Source organism: Penicillium paradoxum (assembly GCF_028828445.1).
Source record: "Penicillium paradoxum strain IBT 22861 chromosome Unknown utg000004l_segment0_segment0, whole genome shotgun sequence".
NCBI classification, from domain to species: Eukaryota; Fungi; Ascomycota; class Eurotiomycetes; order Eurotiales; family Aspergillaceae; genus Penicillium; species Penicillium paradoxum.
The window spans coordinates 3,075,729-3,090,856 of NW_026643182.1; the positions used below are offsets into that span (position 1 = coordinate 3,075,729).

General features: G+C 50.3%; 3 protein-coding genes across 3 annotated transcripts; 1 reads left to right on the forward strand and 2 right to left on the reverse strand.

The window, feature by feature from the left end:
- Window positions 1-2,588: 2,588 nt before the first annotated feature.
- Window positions 2,589-4,787, reverse strand: N7457_004866 (uncharacterized protein; the record flags this gene model as incomplete). The annotated part of the gene is made up of 1 exon (XM_057175911.1): window positions 2,589-4,787. One exon carries the CDS (start codon window positions 4,785-4,787, stop codon window positions 2,589-2,591), a length of 2,199 nt encoding a protein of 732 aa, XP_057032958.1.
- A 797-nt stretch (window positions 4,788-5,584) lies between these two features.
- N7457_004867 (Spg1/Tem1 GTP-binding protein) lies at window positions 5,585-6,856 on the reverse strand (the record flags this gene model as incomplete). Its single annotated transcript, XM_057175912.1, has 4 exons — window positions 5,585-5,683; window positions 5,757-5,831; window positions 5,882-6,174; window positions 6,238-6,856. 4 exons carry the CDS (start codon window positions 6,854-6,856, stop codon window positions 5,585-5,587), a joined length of 1,086 nt encoding a protein of 361 aa, XP_057032959.1.
- A 561-nt stretch (window positions 6,857-7,417) lies between these two features.
- On the forward strand, window positions 7,418-9,033 carry N7457_004868 (ribosome biosynthesis protein RRB1; the record flags this gene model as incomplete). The annotated part of the gene is made up of 3 exons (XM_057175913.1): window positions 7,418-7,613; window positions 7,687-8,947; window positions 9,009-9,033. 3 exons carry the CDS (start codon window positions 7,418-7,420, stop codon window positions 9,031-9,033), a joined length of 1,482 nt encoding a protein of 493 aa, XP_057032960.1.
- Between the last annotated feature and the right edge of the window lie 6,095 nt (window positions 9,034-15,128).

The following is a 15,128-nucleotide window of genomic DNA, read 5'->3' on the forward strand; positions in this document are numbered from 1 at the left end:
TGCCCCAAATGGTGCTATCTTTGCACAGATGCCGGAAGATGTTACCCTACAGGGTAAAAGAAGTCAGTGATTTGATCTAAAGGATCGTCGTGTATCATGTTCAGATTGCCTTGCGGATTTTTGAACATACTGATATGGTCGAGCCCGCGCATGGAATCGCCACTGGTTTGGCCCTATTGATCATCTTCTGTGTATTGTCTGTCCAACGTATATTTCAATGAAGATTCCAAGTTTCCACATATCAGTGGTTGCAGACAGGCCGGATAATGGATCTTTGAAGTCGAGCTACGATTCGACACGTAGTCTTGCTCGTCTTTTGTGTAGGTGCTCGACAATATCGCACTAGATAAACAAAGAAGTTAGTGACCAAACTCAACAGATCATCCTATCCTCTGAGGCAAGCGATTTGTACTTACCAACATAACTAAGCCCATACATGAGTCCATTTAGTCAGCGGCTTTATTGCACGGCGAATATTCTGAGCCTCCTGCTCAAGTCAAAGGGGGCCAAGATGCTTCAGCTCTGTGTGTCCTTTGCGCAGGCACTCGGCAATATTTCACTAGAAACCATAGAGAGTCAATAACCATATCAGATAAGTTATTCCCCACGTAAGCCGAATTTAGGGGGGTGAATACTGACAATCATTGTCAAGCTCACTTATACCCTTAACATTTTGTGAAAGTGGATTGCGAAATCCCCGCACAGAGATGCAGGTCCCTGAAGATGATGAAAAGTGATGAAAGATGTCGCGAAGAACTGGATGAAGCCCTAAAGGAACCCATGCTATAGCTTTGGGGTTTGAGTCTGGTGGTACGATTAGAACCAGTCTCGGAGGTGAACATGAGACTTCAGTGAATAAATTGTGTAGGGTGATATGCGCACATTTTTACTTGTCAATAGAGTCAAGTCCATGGATCACCAGTCCAGGCATAGCGCGCTCATTGTTCAACCGCTGCGAAGAGGCCACGGGTGCTCCATCTCATCGGCGAATGAGGAATTGAAATTATGGGTGCTCGTTAAAGGGCATCTCGGAACCTCGATGGACTCAACAAGTCGCTGATCTTGTTTCAAATTGCGACTACCTTCAACCGCAGACCTAGCGGGCTCTCGATCGGTAGCCTCGTTGCATATGAAGAATAGATGAGGTAGGGAAATTGATCCAAAAAGGAAACGATGGATGTGAATGAAGGGTTGAAGTGAAAGCTACAACTGACCTCACCTGCAGGTGCACCTGGGCAGATACGTGGGCTGACTCATGGGAACTGATGGCCATAAAGGTTACAAACTGGCAAGAGCAGAACCTTACTACAGTAGCACCTTCCCATCCTGTCTCGGTAAGCAACATTACGAAACTCCATATATGTTTTCATATATGGGTTACCTAGGTACCTACATGGTAGTCCACCGACGTTGCAAGGTTGATTTGCTAAAGTGTTCTCCGAGCTCTTCTATGAACACTCCCTCGGAATCCCAAGTTAGTTGGATTGGGTTATACTTAATATATACTTGGGACGATCGTGTTGTTCTGCTGGTTTGTCAAACTAGATAAATACCTACATGTACATGTAATGTAGGGGATTCATCCGGGACTAGAGGTCCACCCTATTATAAGATAGATGCGAATACAACTGAATCCCCTAGGCTGAAGGCAAAGAATGCATGACTGGCTACAGCCCCAAGGATAGCTTCCATTATCATGTACCTGGCCTGGGATTTGCAGGCTGTTTTCCAAGATAATTTCTGTAGTAAGATCGGATGATCTAGCCTAATGACGATCTAGTTCTGGAATATGATGGGTGTGTTGTGTATGTACATCCATCACCCAAATAGGCAGCGGAGGCCCAACACACCCCATTACTCTTCAGCTACATCTGACGCGTAACCAGCATTCATTAAACCAGCTCAAAATGCTCCAAATTGACGAGGGAAAAAAAATCTAGAAAATGTGAGAATCAGGAATGAAAAAAAAAAGATGTGACAAACCCAGCCGGGGTGGTGGCGAGACATCCGCCCAGCGACTCGCGAGGTCCAAGGGATTCGAACCCGGGATAGGTGACGTTGCAGATAGTCAGGGAACAGGTATGGTTCCTACGATCTAACCACTCGGTCACCTGGGTTTCGCAATGATAGCTACGTTGACTCTGATACTTGACCACCATCTGTGATATCACGTGACCCACTGGCCCTGGCTGGTTTCCATTTTGGGCAACTTCCTCTACTACTTCTAAGTTCCTCTTGATAATTCTGACCGCTAATTTATCTTGATCGTGATGCATGTACTTGATTGCAGTTTATTCTACTCCCGGTCAATATCTACATGCCATAGCAGACTACATCTGATTCATATTACGATGATCCCTATTGTAGAATAGCAAGATCGAGACCAAGAATGGAACAGGACAAATCACTAGATATCAAGTGTAGTTTAGATGCAAAAGGAAAATTGGTATATTGGACTAAGATCATGCACCCGAAGATATATGCACACCTTGCGAACAAGGTCTAAGCACCGAAAATGATAAACGCTCCATGAATATTAAAACACCCGCCAGATAGGCGAGCAGGAAGATGAATCACGCAGTGAAAACCTACCTGACCAGCTCCCATTCGGCAATATAAGCCCAAGCCATACCAATGCGTCCCACATTCTCCTGGAATTCCTGCGCCGTAACACCACTGGCATCCTTCCGATCCCCAAAACTAGTCAACACGGCTAACTGCAGCTTCTGACCAGGAGCACCCAGCATGCGTGCATTGGGAACATCCACATACCAGAACTCACCACCGCCTGCGGGGCCAGAGCCTGGTACGTGTGTGAAGGGAAGTCTATCATCCTCGCGTCCGTCCACGCCATGTATCATAAGAAGGAACAAGCCCGCGTGTTGGATATGACTGTGGCGAGCAAGGGTCCAGTGCGGGCAGAGGAGCCCGAATTGGAAGCGCATTACACCTGGTGTGCTGATTGAGATGTTCAGGCCTTGCGGGTGGAAGGTCTTGCGGCCAATGGTGCGCTTATCGGCGTCACTGTAGACTTTCAGGCTTTCGACGCCGTTTGGCCTTTCTGGGTCGGTGAGAATATATTGCTCCCAGGTGAGATCTGGACGTCCGTCCTCGCGGAAGAACTGACGCTTGTTTTCGGGGAAGTGTTTTAGGCCGAATTCTTCGTTTGGAATTGAGAACATGGCTGGCTCGAAGCGCGGCTTGTAGGGCTGCCCGGGACCTGAAATTGCGCCGGCACCCCAACAGGCGTCGATTAATTTCCATCGGCCACCGTCAATTTTGACAGCATTCCAGGCGTGATTGCCTTTATATGGAGGGGCCGAGGCTCCCGGAGCAAGAGCCTGGTGTCCGAAGCCCTTGCCGTGGCCGCCCACTACTACTGCCTCTAGACCGGCATGGGTGGCCAATGCGGCAAATAATCCTGCGTAGCCCTCGCAAACTGCTAGTCCAGTTGCTAGAGTGCTGGCTGGCGTAGATGGCTTCACACAATTGTTAAAGAAAGCATCCGCATCGTAGAAGATATTGTGATGCAACCAAGTAAAGATGGCACGGGCCTTGTCTGTCATGGACGGGAATGGTGCCGTCAACTCATTCGCCAACCACGTCATATCCTGAGTGGGGAGTGATGCACGAGGATACCGGGCTGCATGGTTATCAGGGCCTGAGAAGTCCCGACATACCAAACATTCCATGTCTGATGTGGGAGCTGGAGGGCTTGGAGATACAGTCGATCCATTGAAGCGTGGCTTCGTGGCCATTATCTTTGATAGATCCGGACGAGAGCTATGAGGAATCGGCGGTGGTGTTCCATTCGGGGCAGTAGCGTCCGGCCTGGATGGAATCTTTGGACTCTTATTGCCAAACCCAAGCTGCCTGGCATCCTTCACTTGCACAGCTGACGGTGGAGGAGGCAGTGTCTTCCGAATTGGTAGATTGACACTTGAGTCAGCAGCGGTTCCATTCGTATCGGAATGAACCGCGGATGGCCGGCGTGGTGGCGGTCGAGGCACCGGGGGTTCATTGTTGATCCCCGGGGGCGGAGGCTGGCTGGGGCGTGAAGGCTGACTAGGACGAGGAGGTTGTCTAGATCGTTCAGTTTGACTTGGAGGAGTTGGGACGGGCGGCTTAGACCCCGGTAGCGAAATCTTAGAGGTCAATCTAGAAGACAGGCTGCCAAAACTCCTTTTACTACTGATTGTGGGCCGCGGGGGCGGTTCCAAGCTAGCTTGCTCCTTCGGTCGCCGGGGAGGCAACGAAGGTAGTTCAGTCTCACCCCATGCGGGGGCTTTGATACGATTGTTTCCAACAGAATTCACCGAGGTCGTCGATGCGCCTCTACCCGCCGTTGTCGCTGTTGACGTTGTCGAATACGATGCATCGGACGTGACCGAGTCAAATGAGGGCCTGCGCTTTTGATCCGTCGGTCTACGCGGCGGTAGTGCAGGACGAGCTGGCGGTGGAGGAGGAACCACGCGGTCTGATCTTCGCGTAGGCAATGGCGGAGGGGCCTTCGGCTTCGACTTCACTTCAGGCCGAAGAGTTTCCATTGGAGGCGGTCGCAGGACCGGCCTCTGGGTTCTCTCATCTGCGGGTTCATTTCCGATGGATGTTCTATCCACCACAGAGCCGACTGCTTCGTATGATGGAGGGTTGTTGGCGGACGCGCTCCGCTGGGGGTTCGGCCGGAGGATTGGTGGCTCAGGGCCTCCGGGTGGGCGGGCCAGTTGCGACTGGTTCAGAGCGGCGATCCGTTGCTGGATGGAACTCATCTGAGACTCTTCGGCCATGGTTCTGGCAGCAGCGACTGTCGACAGGAGAGCAAAGATAATGAGTATAAACCAACTACCTAGGTAGACAGCGCGACTTTCATCCAAGTACTTCGTCCTCGGGGGCTTGGCGGGGGCGAGGGTAGCCTTGTTCTGAAACACCTAGGGGGATAATTGTAGGTATGATTTATTTGTAGTAGTCCATTTAGAGCTACCTGGAGCTCCAGGACAAAGACAAAAAGTCAAGTGTCAAACCGAAGAAAATGAAAACAAAAGAAAAAAATAGTTGGAGGCTCAACTAAAGAGGGGTTCCAGCCTCAATTGGGGATCCATCTACCATGGGTCCAGATCTATATTCGGAACCACACATCTACGAGATACAACGTCAATCGGCTTGAAAAATTGGAATTACACGTAAATAAGGAATATATTCCTAGAACATCGATCTCCATGATTCGGACTCCCAAACGCCTCAAGGCGGCCGGTGAAGCCTCTCATCTGGAACATGGGCACAAAAAAGAAAACTAAGTACTTTGAAAGATGAATGAAGGAATAGGATAGACGAAAGAAAATGACAAGAAGGAAGGTAGTTAAAAAATAACAAGCACCTAGCCTCGGAATCTCCGTTTGATAGTATGCAACGTATTCAGAGGAGTCCGAGGCAGGGAGACAGACATAAGAAAGGTCAAGTACATCGTTGGAGAAAGGAAGGGGGAATTCACAAAGTGGTAAAGCAGCGAGGGTAGAGGGCCAGCGTCGATCATCAGCAGCGTCACTTCGTCCCAATGTACATAATCGTCAGGGGAAACAGGCAGTTCTTAGACGTTCTTGTAGAGGAGCAGAGGCTCGCCGACATTCTCGATCTCTGGAATGGTACATTTCAGATCGAATGCCTTGGCTAGCACAATCTTAAAGATCTGCAGGAGGTCAGCATGTTCCTGACTGAACTTATGGTATACCGAGAAACGCGTTCTAGGGGCGTGAGCATACCTTTTGCACATTGATGCTGTGGCTGGTGCTACTAAATATCAAGCTAGCCTTCATCGCCTTGGCAAATCGCTTGGCCTGCAAGGATGTCAGTTTCTATGGATCAATGGAGAGAAACTGCCACCTACCTGAATAGAAATCTCCTCTTGGTCTTCGCGGGGGAAGTTGACAAAGTGATCATATTTGGTGCCTACCAGGAAGGGAATAGCTGTCTTATTGAAGCCACGTCCCTGGCGATACCATTCTTTAATTGAGTTCAATGTGCTCTTGCGAGTGAGATCGAACATGAACAGAATTGCAACTGCGTCATTACAGACGAGTGGCAGCATATTAACAAACTCGCGCTGGCCACCAAGATCCCAAATCGAGAAGGTAATTTCGGTGTTGCGAATCGAGATTGTCTTTTCCATGAAGTTGACGCCTGAAAGTGTGTCAGCTTCCAAAAAAGTGGCATGATTGAACGGGCAAAAAAAGCTCAACGCACCCAGTGTTTGGATGTAATCCTCATCCCAGCTCCCCTCAACATATTTGACCATTAAACTAGTCTTTCCGATCTGTGCATCTCCTACCATACCGACTTTGATAACCACGCTGTTCTTATTGGCTTGGGCGGCTTGGCGCTGTCCGGCGTCTTGTTGCTGCAACTGAGAGACACCAGGACGCTCCGGGCCACTCGAGAGTCCAGATCCAGGCCTGGAATGCGGAACAGGTAGGGGGCGGTGGCTAAGTGATGGCGATGAGTTCTGGCGGGACTGATCAGTGTCTTGAGCGCCATATTCGGGGGCAGACTGGTGGAAGTCGGGGGATCGGGAGTGGTAATGCGCCTTGGAGTCGCTATTGTAGCCATTGTTGATGGCGGCACGGCCGCTGGTGTGATCAGAAGCCGGCTCTTCGATATTGACCATGACTGGTGCAGCCTGTTCGCGAGGTTGTTCCAAAGGCTGCTCGGGCGGAATTCCCTGTCCTTGTCCCTGACCTTGGCCCAGCGCCTGGTGCGTTTGATCTTCTGGGGCAATATGTTCGGGCTCCACACCGGCAGGAACAGCGGGGACTGCGAATTCAGGGGCAACAGAAGCCTCTAAATTCGACTGGAAGAATTCCATGGCGGTTTGAGCTCGGAGTCTGGGGAAAGATTAGAACGTGCGACCTGTCAAACGAGTCCCGACTGTCAGCAAGAAACGCGTTGGAAGGAATCCGGACGCGGACCAACCAGTACCACAAAGTGCTGAAATGCCAGCGCAATCTAACAAGATTGCATGTGAGTATGATTTAAAGTATTTGTATCAAGGAAATTGAAGGAGCTGGGAGCTGTGTTGATCTCGGGAGTGAAGCGGACAGGGTTGTCCCTGAGTAAACGAGTAAACAGACGGATTGGGGTGACAACGCAGATGACCCGCAGCAAAGCAAACAAATGCAGGAGCCGGGCTGGAGATGAATGGCAATTATGTCTGTCAAAAAAGCAAGGCCTAGACACCTAAATAAGAACCATCAGTCTCAGGTACACTCAGCTCGAGGCGGGCAACTGAGATCTGACGCTAGCCCGCGATAGGCTTAGCGCCTCTCCCACGCTGTTGCCAAAATTTACGGAAAAAAAAGTTCTTATCGCACACCCCTCCTCTCCAATCTCGACATTCTTATAGTTAAATCTTTTCCCGGATTTCAACATGTCGAAGAGAAGTGCTGAAGCCGATGAGCAGACCGCCGCCCTCAAGGCTGGCGAGCGGCCAATCGCACAGGCCCCAATGGACGAGGCGGGGGAATTCGAAGACGAGTTCGAGGATGAATTTGAGAGTGAAGATGAGATCCTAGAGGCCGGAGTGGACGGTCGCCCAGATGCTGAGCGCGAAGAAGAAGAGAAGGGTGCGATTTTCACAATGTCTGAGTTCTGCGGACTTGCCCAAAGCAGCTCGACTAACTTTTTTTGATCTTTTAGAAGCTATGGATGTGGACAAGGAGACTTTCATTCCTGGACGGACAAAATTGGCTCCCGGAGAGACACTATCGCCCGATCCTTCCACCTACGATATGCTTCACACACTCAGCACACCATGGCCATGCCTTTCCTTCGATATTGTGCGCGATTCGCTTGGTGACAACCGCAAGACTTACCCCGCCACTGTCTACGCTGTTACTGGTACACAAGCCGAGGGTTCGAAAACTAAGGACAACGAGCTGATGGTGCTCAAGATGAGCGGCTTGAGCAAGATGGAGAAGGAAGGCGAGGAGTCGGACAGTGACTCGGACGACGACGACATGGGCGAGCCCATTCTCGAGCACAAGTCGATCCCGCTTGGCTCAACAACAAACCGCATTCGCTCCCACCAGACCCCCTCCCAGTCCGGTGACTACTCCAAGCCCCCGCAAACTCTTACCGCGACCTGGCTTGAGAACTCGCAGGTCGTCATCCACGATGTTACCGCCCACCTTTGCAGCTTCGATGTGCCAGGCACCATCCTCCCCCCTTCGGCGTCTAAGCCTCTCTCCACTCTGCGCATGCACAAGACCGAAGGTTATGCCTTGGACTGGTCTCCGCTCCAGCCTCTCGGAAAGCTCTTGACTGGTGACAACAATGGATTGATCTACGCCACCACTCGCACTGAGGGCGGCGGCTGGGTCACCGATACCCGACCCTTCACAGGCCACGCTTCTTCGATTGAGGAATTGCAGTGGTCTCCTAACGAGCGTAACGTGTTTGCATCCGCTAGCAGTGACGGTAGCGTTAAGGTCTGGGATGTGCGATCTAAGTCGCGCAAGCCCGCTGTGGATGTCCAAGTCTCCAACACCGACGTCAACGTCATGAGCTGGTCTAAGCAAACCGCTCACCTTCTGGCCACCGGCGCCGATGATGGACAGTGGGCAGTCTGGGATTTGCGTCACTGGAAGCCTAATGCGGCTGCTCCTTCTGCGCAGATCACCTCTACTCCCGTCGCATCCTTTGACTTCCACAAGGAGCCCGTCACTAGTATCGAGTGGCACCCCTCGGATGACAGTGTTGTGGCCGTTGGATCCGCAGACAACACAGTCACTCTTTGGGATCTGGCTGTCGAGCTGGATGACGAAGAGAGCCGCCAGGCCAACATGGTGGATATTCCTTCGCAATTGCTGTTCGTGCACTATATGGAGTCTGTCAAGGAGGTTCACTGGCAGGCACAGATGCCCGGTACGCTGATGGCGACCGGCAGCAGTGGATTCAGGTACGTTGTAATATTTGATGCCAAGTTTATGAACCAAGCTAACCAGACCCCGTTCTTACAGTGTTTTCAAGACGATCAGTGTCTAGACGACAGAAGTGTATCTACTCTCCGATCGACTCGGGAATTTCATGTGCCACGTCTTGCTCATATACCATTCGAATTTTGTGGATTTTTTGCTCCTCATTATCATTGTGCTCGGAGTTGTAGGGTGAACCAAAAGATCGTCTTTATATCTGGCATAGTGAATAGACATATTTTCGCCCCATGCCTGCACAGTAACAGCAAGCGCCTCTAAAATAGTCCCATCTTGACCCCTGCTTTTGCATTGACAGGTCAATTGATAGGCACTCTCGCCTTCCCAGTTCAGCCAGACACTAAGGAGCATAGTAAAACGCGGAATGAAAACCCCTTCAATTCCGCCTCAGACCATCAACTGAGGCCAAACGAGCGATAAACGGCCGACTTATCGCAGGAGGGGGAGGGGCAATGCAATGCAAAACATCTCTTAGCAACGTGATACACACGCAGTGACCCCTGGAATCCGCATTTCTGGCGAACACTACTTCCACGGAGTCACCCAGATACCTACGGAATTGCCTGTCCTCGCCTACTAGCATCAAGTCCCCAAAAGCCAAATGAGCAGAGCATCGATGTACCCTGTTAGCAGAGATCATCTGCACCTAACCCAGGTTACTGCCACCGAACGGACCGTGCCAGATCGCCAATGCGCCATTAATTACATGGTCCATATGCGACTTGTATGTGACGTGACTTAGGTATGTCGCAACTTGGCCTGGGACCGACTCGGGTGCGACGAATGGCTGGTCGGTTCAATGATCCTGGGTCTGGCTGTTGCGGCGTATAGTGCTTAAGGTTGTTTACATCGTCGACTCCAGTATTCGGCGGGATTCTGTGGCACTGATGGAAGAATTATTGTTGCAGCAATATAAGGGAGTATTAGGAAAATGTCGATTGTGTGGAAGATCGACTATGGAGACGTGTGGGCGATTGTGCATCGTGGCGATGTGGGATGTTTCTTTTTGTTTCATTTGATGGCCCCTTTGCACCAGGTGAAATGACCCACTCGAACGCTGCCACAGAGGGAGATTGGAAATCCCATGGCATCAGTCATGGGGAAGGTGGCGGGAGTAGATTGACGCCCTAGGTATGACATGCATGGATTCGGGAAATCCGTTGAGCGCATTTCTTTTTTTCAATGTCAGACAGAGTGCTGTGCTTGTGTTGCTCGGCTCGAGACATCGGAGTCAGTTGGGAAGAATATTGGTCGTGTGTATACTCCGTACAATGTGTCTATCACTGATACCGTGACAAGACCTGAAGCTACTGGCGCAAGGTACCTTTCGGACAATCAATCGATCGCTTGATCTACGCCCACTCCGGCGAGGTCTGCTCCTATCCAATCTGCTGGTGGGATAGAGTACTTCCGTTCACAGTCCCCCGTCATCGTGCCTGCAATAATTACCGCTAATGCACGTCCGAGCCAACCGGTCAATCACACCAGATCTAGCTGCTCTGTCACGTTTCGAGTCATGCACAGCGACCAGGTAACGAAGTAGAAGGCTAAAATGGCTCCATTTTTGCGACATCGGCTTTTCTCCGGTGGAATATCTCCGATATCAGGTTGTGCTAGGAGCCTCTTATCGGAAAGTCGCGCCATGTCTCCCGCCTATCACCGAATCTACATAGTGAGGGATCGTATAATTTCAGGGAAGAGGCATATATACTCGTCTAACTACAGATTGTTAAGAATATTAATTTCTATGGGGTCTACGGGGTGTACTGGGTCTAAAATCCTAAATATAACATCTTCATGTCCGATTTTAGCGCAGGATAAACTCTAGGTATCGCCACAACTGGTTTTGGTTATTTCCCAAATGCAAAGCACTGCTGTTAGGTAGGTCCGAACGCATCGGCAAAGCCTTGCAATTGGTAGCTTGTAGCCTGTATCATCCCACCCTACACCCACACTGAACTTTGATCGGCCAGGGACTCGCCCAGTCAGACTGTGAGCTTGAGCACCTGTTGTATTCCTCTTGTACGGAGTACCTCACTTTATATGTACGGTCTGGAAAATCCTTGCCCGAATCTTTCTCCTGCATACAGCATAGAAGTAGCCTCTTCGATCTGCATCCGAGGTACTCCGTAGTCTTCCTTCTGTCCGCAAAGGTCACGTCAGGACAGAATAGTCCGTAGCCCATGCTGCGATCGATTTGTTATCGACAATATACACTGTAGTCATAATAATTCTATCCAGAAGTAATCCAAAACTCCGTATCAGCCACCTCGTGTTATCACTAGTGTCATGGTATCCGCCCAGGCACACACGGCCGAGAACGGCGGCGCCTGCGAATCAATGGACGACAACAGTCGCCGCTTATGTTCTCCATGAGAGCTTCCAAAATTACGGAGGCTCCACAGCCTTATCTTCTGCAATCCACTATGCTTCTACGGGTTCCATCATTATCTTGCATTCCAAGCTATCATGTTTGGCCCTCTGCAACACTCGAGTCCTTGGTTCGAGGGCATGATTTAATGTCACCTACTCCGTACTGCTATCCAGGCCTTTATTTTCTTTTTTTGATGCCGCTGATCTCTGTGGCGTGGTGCTGCTCGGCGCACGTCCTTTGCTCGATCTGGAATGACGACAGTGGGAGGTGCTTGGTGCCTTTTTGATCTTCCTCATTTTTGGGTTCAAACGGTGAAACTGCATATGTATACTCGGGTGTTTCGACCGAAGTCATTATTGTCATCCATGGCGACACGCTGTTGGATTGCCATCTAGTGTGGACCTATGATGACGCACAAGGCGAGACAGCCCACAGCGAGCCGTGGAATCACATAAGATTGCAGCTGGAGAGGCGAATAGTTGACTAAGTTGTATTTCGATAACACGATTCATGGGCATGTCACTTTGATCACAAACAGCGTGATCAATTAGGAAGGTTACCTATAGGCCGTCAAGATCTAAGCACCTGGGCATGTCAGGCCAATGACGACATCGTATCCCCGTCTGTAGATTCGGTATGGAGTATGTTGTAGGCCATTCTTCACAGATGTCAAAACGAAGTGATCGGGTGCGATATCCGACAGAGACGGAAAAACAAAACAAACAGGCACGGTGTAAAGTCCGATCAGGGGGTAAAGTCCGCAACCCGCGTTGATGCCATCGCGCAGCATGGGCCACTACGAAGCCCCGTGACACGCCGGGCAAGGATGTGGGCGCTTCGGAGAATTTATGGATACATTCTGCTAGGCATTGTCCAATCCGGTGTTTCATTGTGTTTGAAATGTCTTATTATTACTACCTAGGTATGTTATACGGAGTATGGAAAGCGGACTCTCCCGTGTTTATACTTGGAATGTTTTGCACATCCAATACACGGAACAGCGTTCATCTGCGAGGCGCGGTTACAAAATAACGTTTGATGCACTCGGCTCAACGGACAACTATATGGATGAGCGCTCGTTATTCAAGGATGTCCCTGTTGGCCGGCAGTGTCCTGTACAACATACGAGGCAGTACTCTGTACATTGAACCGTAGACGTGCTTGTGGCAACTAGGTAGATCCCATTGCATGGGTGCTAATGGCGCCTGCCCCTGAGTTGCCGGCGTATGCCCGAGCTCACGGAAAAGCGATCACTTCTTCAGTGCCCCTGGACTTCCATCGTGAAATTGATTGGTAATAGGAGCTGGAAAACGCCCGGACCAGATTATTACTTGGCTTTGAAATGGTCTATTTAGGCTATACGACGTATACAAACAGTGTTGCACTGCGTAACTTGGTGCTGGCTACGGAGTACTCCGTATGCCCAGCACCGGTGAAGTATATTTGAGGTTGGGTGTTGTACAGTGGTGCTAGTGTCTCTAGCTGAGACATATGTCTGTCAAAATCGAATCGTATCGGTTCAATCAGAACATCCAAACCTAGCTCGCTTCGGACAGATCGGATATATTGCTTACGAGCCCTCAACACGGCAATTATATTGATATGGTTCAAGTCCCTTTTTGCAACTCCACATACTCCGTACGGAGTACATGAATGCAAACAAATTGGAAATAGGCCGGATTTCTATGCCAACGTTCTCAAGGGGCAAGTCAGAGCTTTGATTGCAGCTTATTTCCCTAATCGTCTGGAGAATCGGCCGACGCCGCACTAATGACCCGGCTGATCGATTCCAGCACTGCAGCTTGAAGACAGCTCACTGCGTCGGAGCTGGGGAAGATGGCTTATGGTACTCTTGTTTCATTTGTCGCCCGGTCACCCTTGACTCATCTCAGGTCACCTGCGGCTTTCTTAGACTCGCTCTACAACATAGTATGCTAGGTTGACTAGTGCCTTGTCAAGTCCGGGGGATTCTGCATATGAGATGTCCGTGCGAGCCTATAACATCCCCCCCAGAACTGGCGAGATTCGGACAGAGGGAGATTGGAGATGTTAACAAAGAAGCGTATCGTCATTGCCGTGTGACCACTGTCCTCCTCGTTCACATCTCACCAGTCCAGCAAACAATCCCAAGGCAGTCCATGTCAGCAAGTAGCGGGTTGTCATCATAACTCTAGATCCGACACCGATCCGGGCGTTGGGTCGGCTGGACGCCCAATAGAATCTCCGCTGGTCCCATCCTCGCCTCGTTCCGTGCGACCAAACTCAAAACGGCGTGGCGCAACGTGCGCAGTGAGGCCATCCAGCGACGGGAATTCTAGAAAACGCTCAAGGGGCAGATTCCGGGGAAAGCAAACCAAATCCTGGGGCAGCCAAGAAACGGAAATCCAAAGAGGAAAATCCTAAGAAAAATCACAGAAAATCAAAGCGAAACTCCCTCGCCACCTGAGGCCATGGGCAATAAGGAACCGGAGGATATCCCTTCCCGGCACGTCCAATTGCAGAACAGCCGCATGTTACGTGTTATTCCCATTTCCTGGACTGTTACTGGGGTAATTGGGAAATCCCCCACACGAACCCTTTTGGGACCTGGTCTCCCCCACAAAAATGGCGCATGGCCTCGCTTTTAGCGGATCCGGCCGCTGAATCACAACCCTCCGCCCCAGCCCCCGGTGGATGCGGGTTTTTTTTTCTTGGGAATCACATAGGGGAATTCAAAACGAAACAAATAAGTGGAACAATTCAACCCAAAGATTCCAAAGAGTCAAGCCCTCAACAGAACCAGGACGATCCTACCTGAATCCAGAGGAGCGTGTCACGAGGTCTTGCCGCAGGTTGCATATTACATTAATCCTATTAGTCCTATTAATCACATTAATCATATTACAGGGTGATTATGAATGTGTATGGGCTTGTTATGCCTCATTTGTAATTCTCGGACCCACCCCCGAAATGCTCAGGGCACGTTACTCCATAGAGAGGAATTAAATCCATTAAAATGAATCATAGTCTGGGCTCTGGTTGGTGCAGCCTTGTATTATATACACTCCAGGGTATTGTGCACCTTACCTTAGGTACGTTCATCATATGTTTCGCCCTTCGGACCCCAAATTACCGACTTGCTGAGTTCCGTGGATATCCTGAAACATCAAAATGTTACGATCAGGCAATTGCATTCCACATATCGCGAGGCTACAAAGGCAGAGCTCTGATATGAGATACCTACCTAGGTACCTAGTTCTGCTCTATTTCTGAAACCGATAAGACTGGCCAAAGACACGGTACTAGTGAAGTCTGGCGTGACGCCGCTAATTCCGAGGAAGCAACTGGAAAACAACCAATGACGCTCGTCGATAACTAGAGCCAGGAACTGGTGGGCATCTAGTAGACCGTGCGTGTCTGTAAGATTCGGTCTACGCCGCATTTGGTATCACCTTGGGTAATCGTGGGGGGATTATTGGCGCAGAGGGCCAGCCCGTGTGTCTGGATCCACCTTCTGCGTGCTGTATCGGTACCGTCTTCTGTTCGGCTGCTGTCCGTCTGCTGTCCGTCTGCTGCGTGGTTGTCTGGGCCTGACATCGCCCTGAGTGGTCGTCGCCGTGAATGTACCTCCGGTGTACCTTTACACTCGGACCCTCTTATCGTGGGTACTTCCCCGGTACTTCCCCCGTACTTTCCGCTTTCCTTTCTACCCGCCACTACTGCCACTACCACGGTATGTAAGTACCCTGAGCCCAGGTACCTTCGCTGGAGTAGAACTCTCGATACTCCAACTT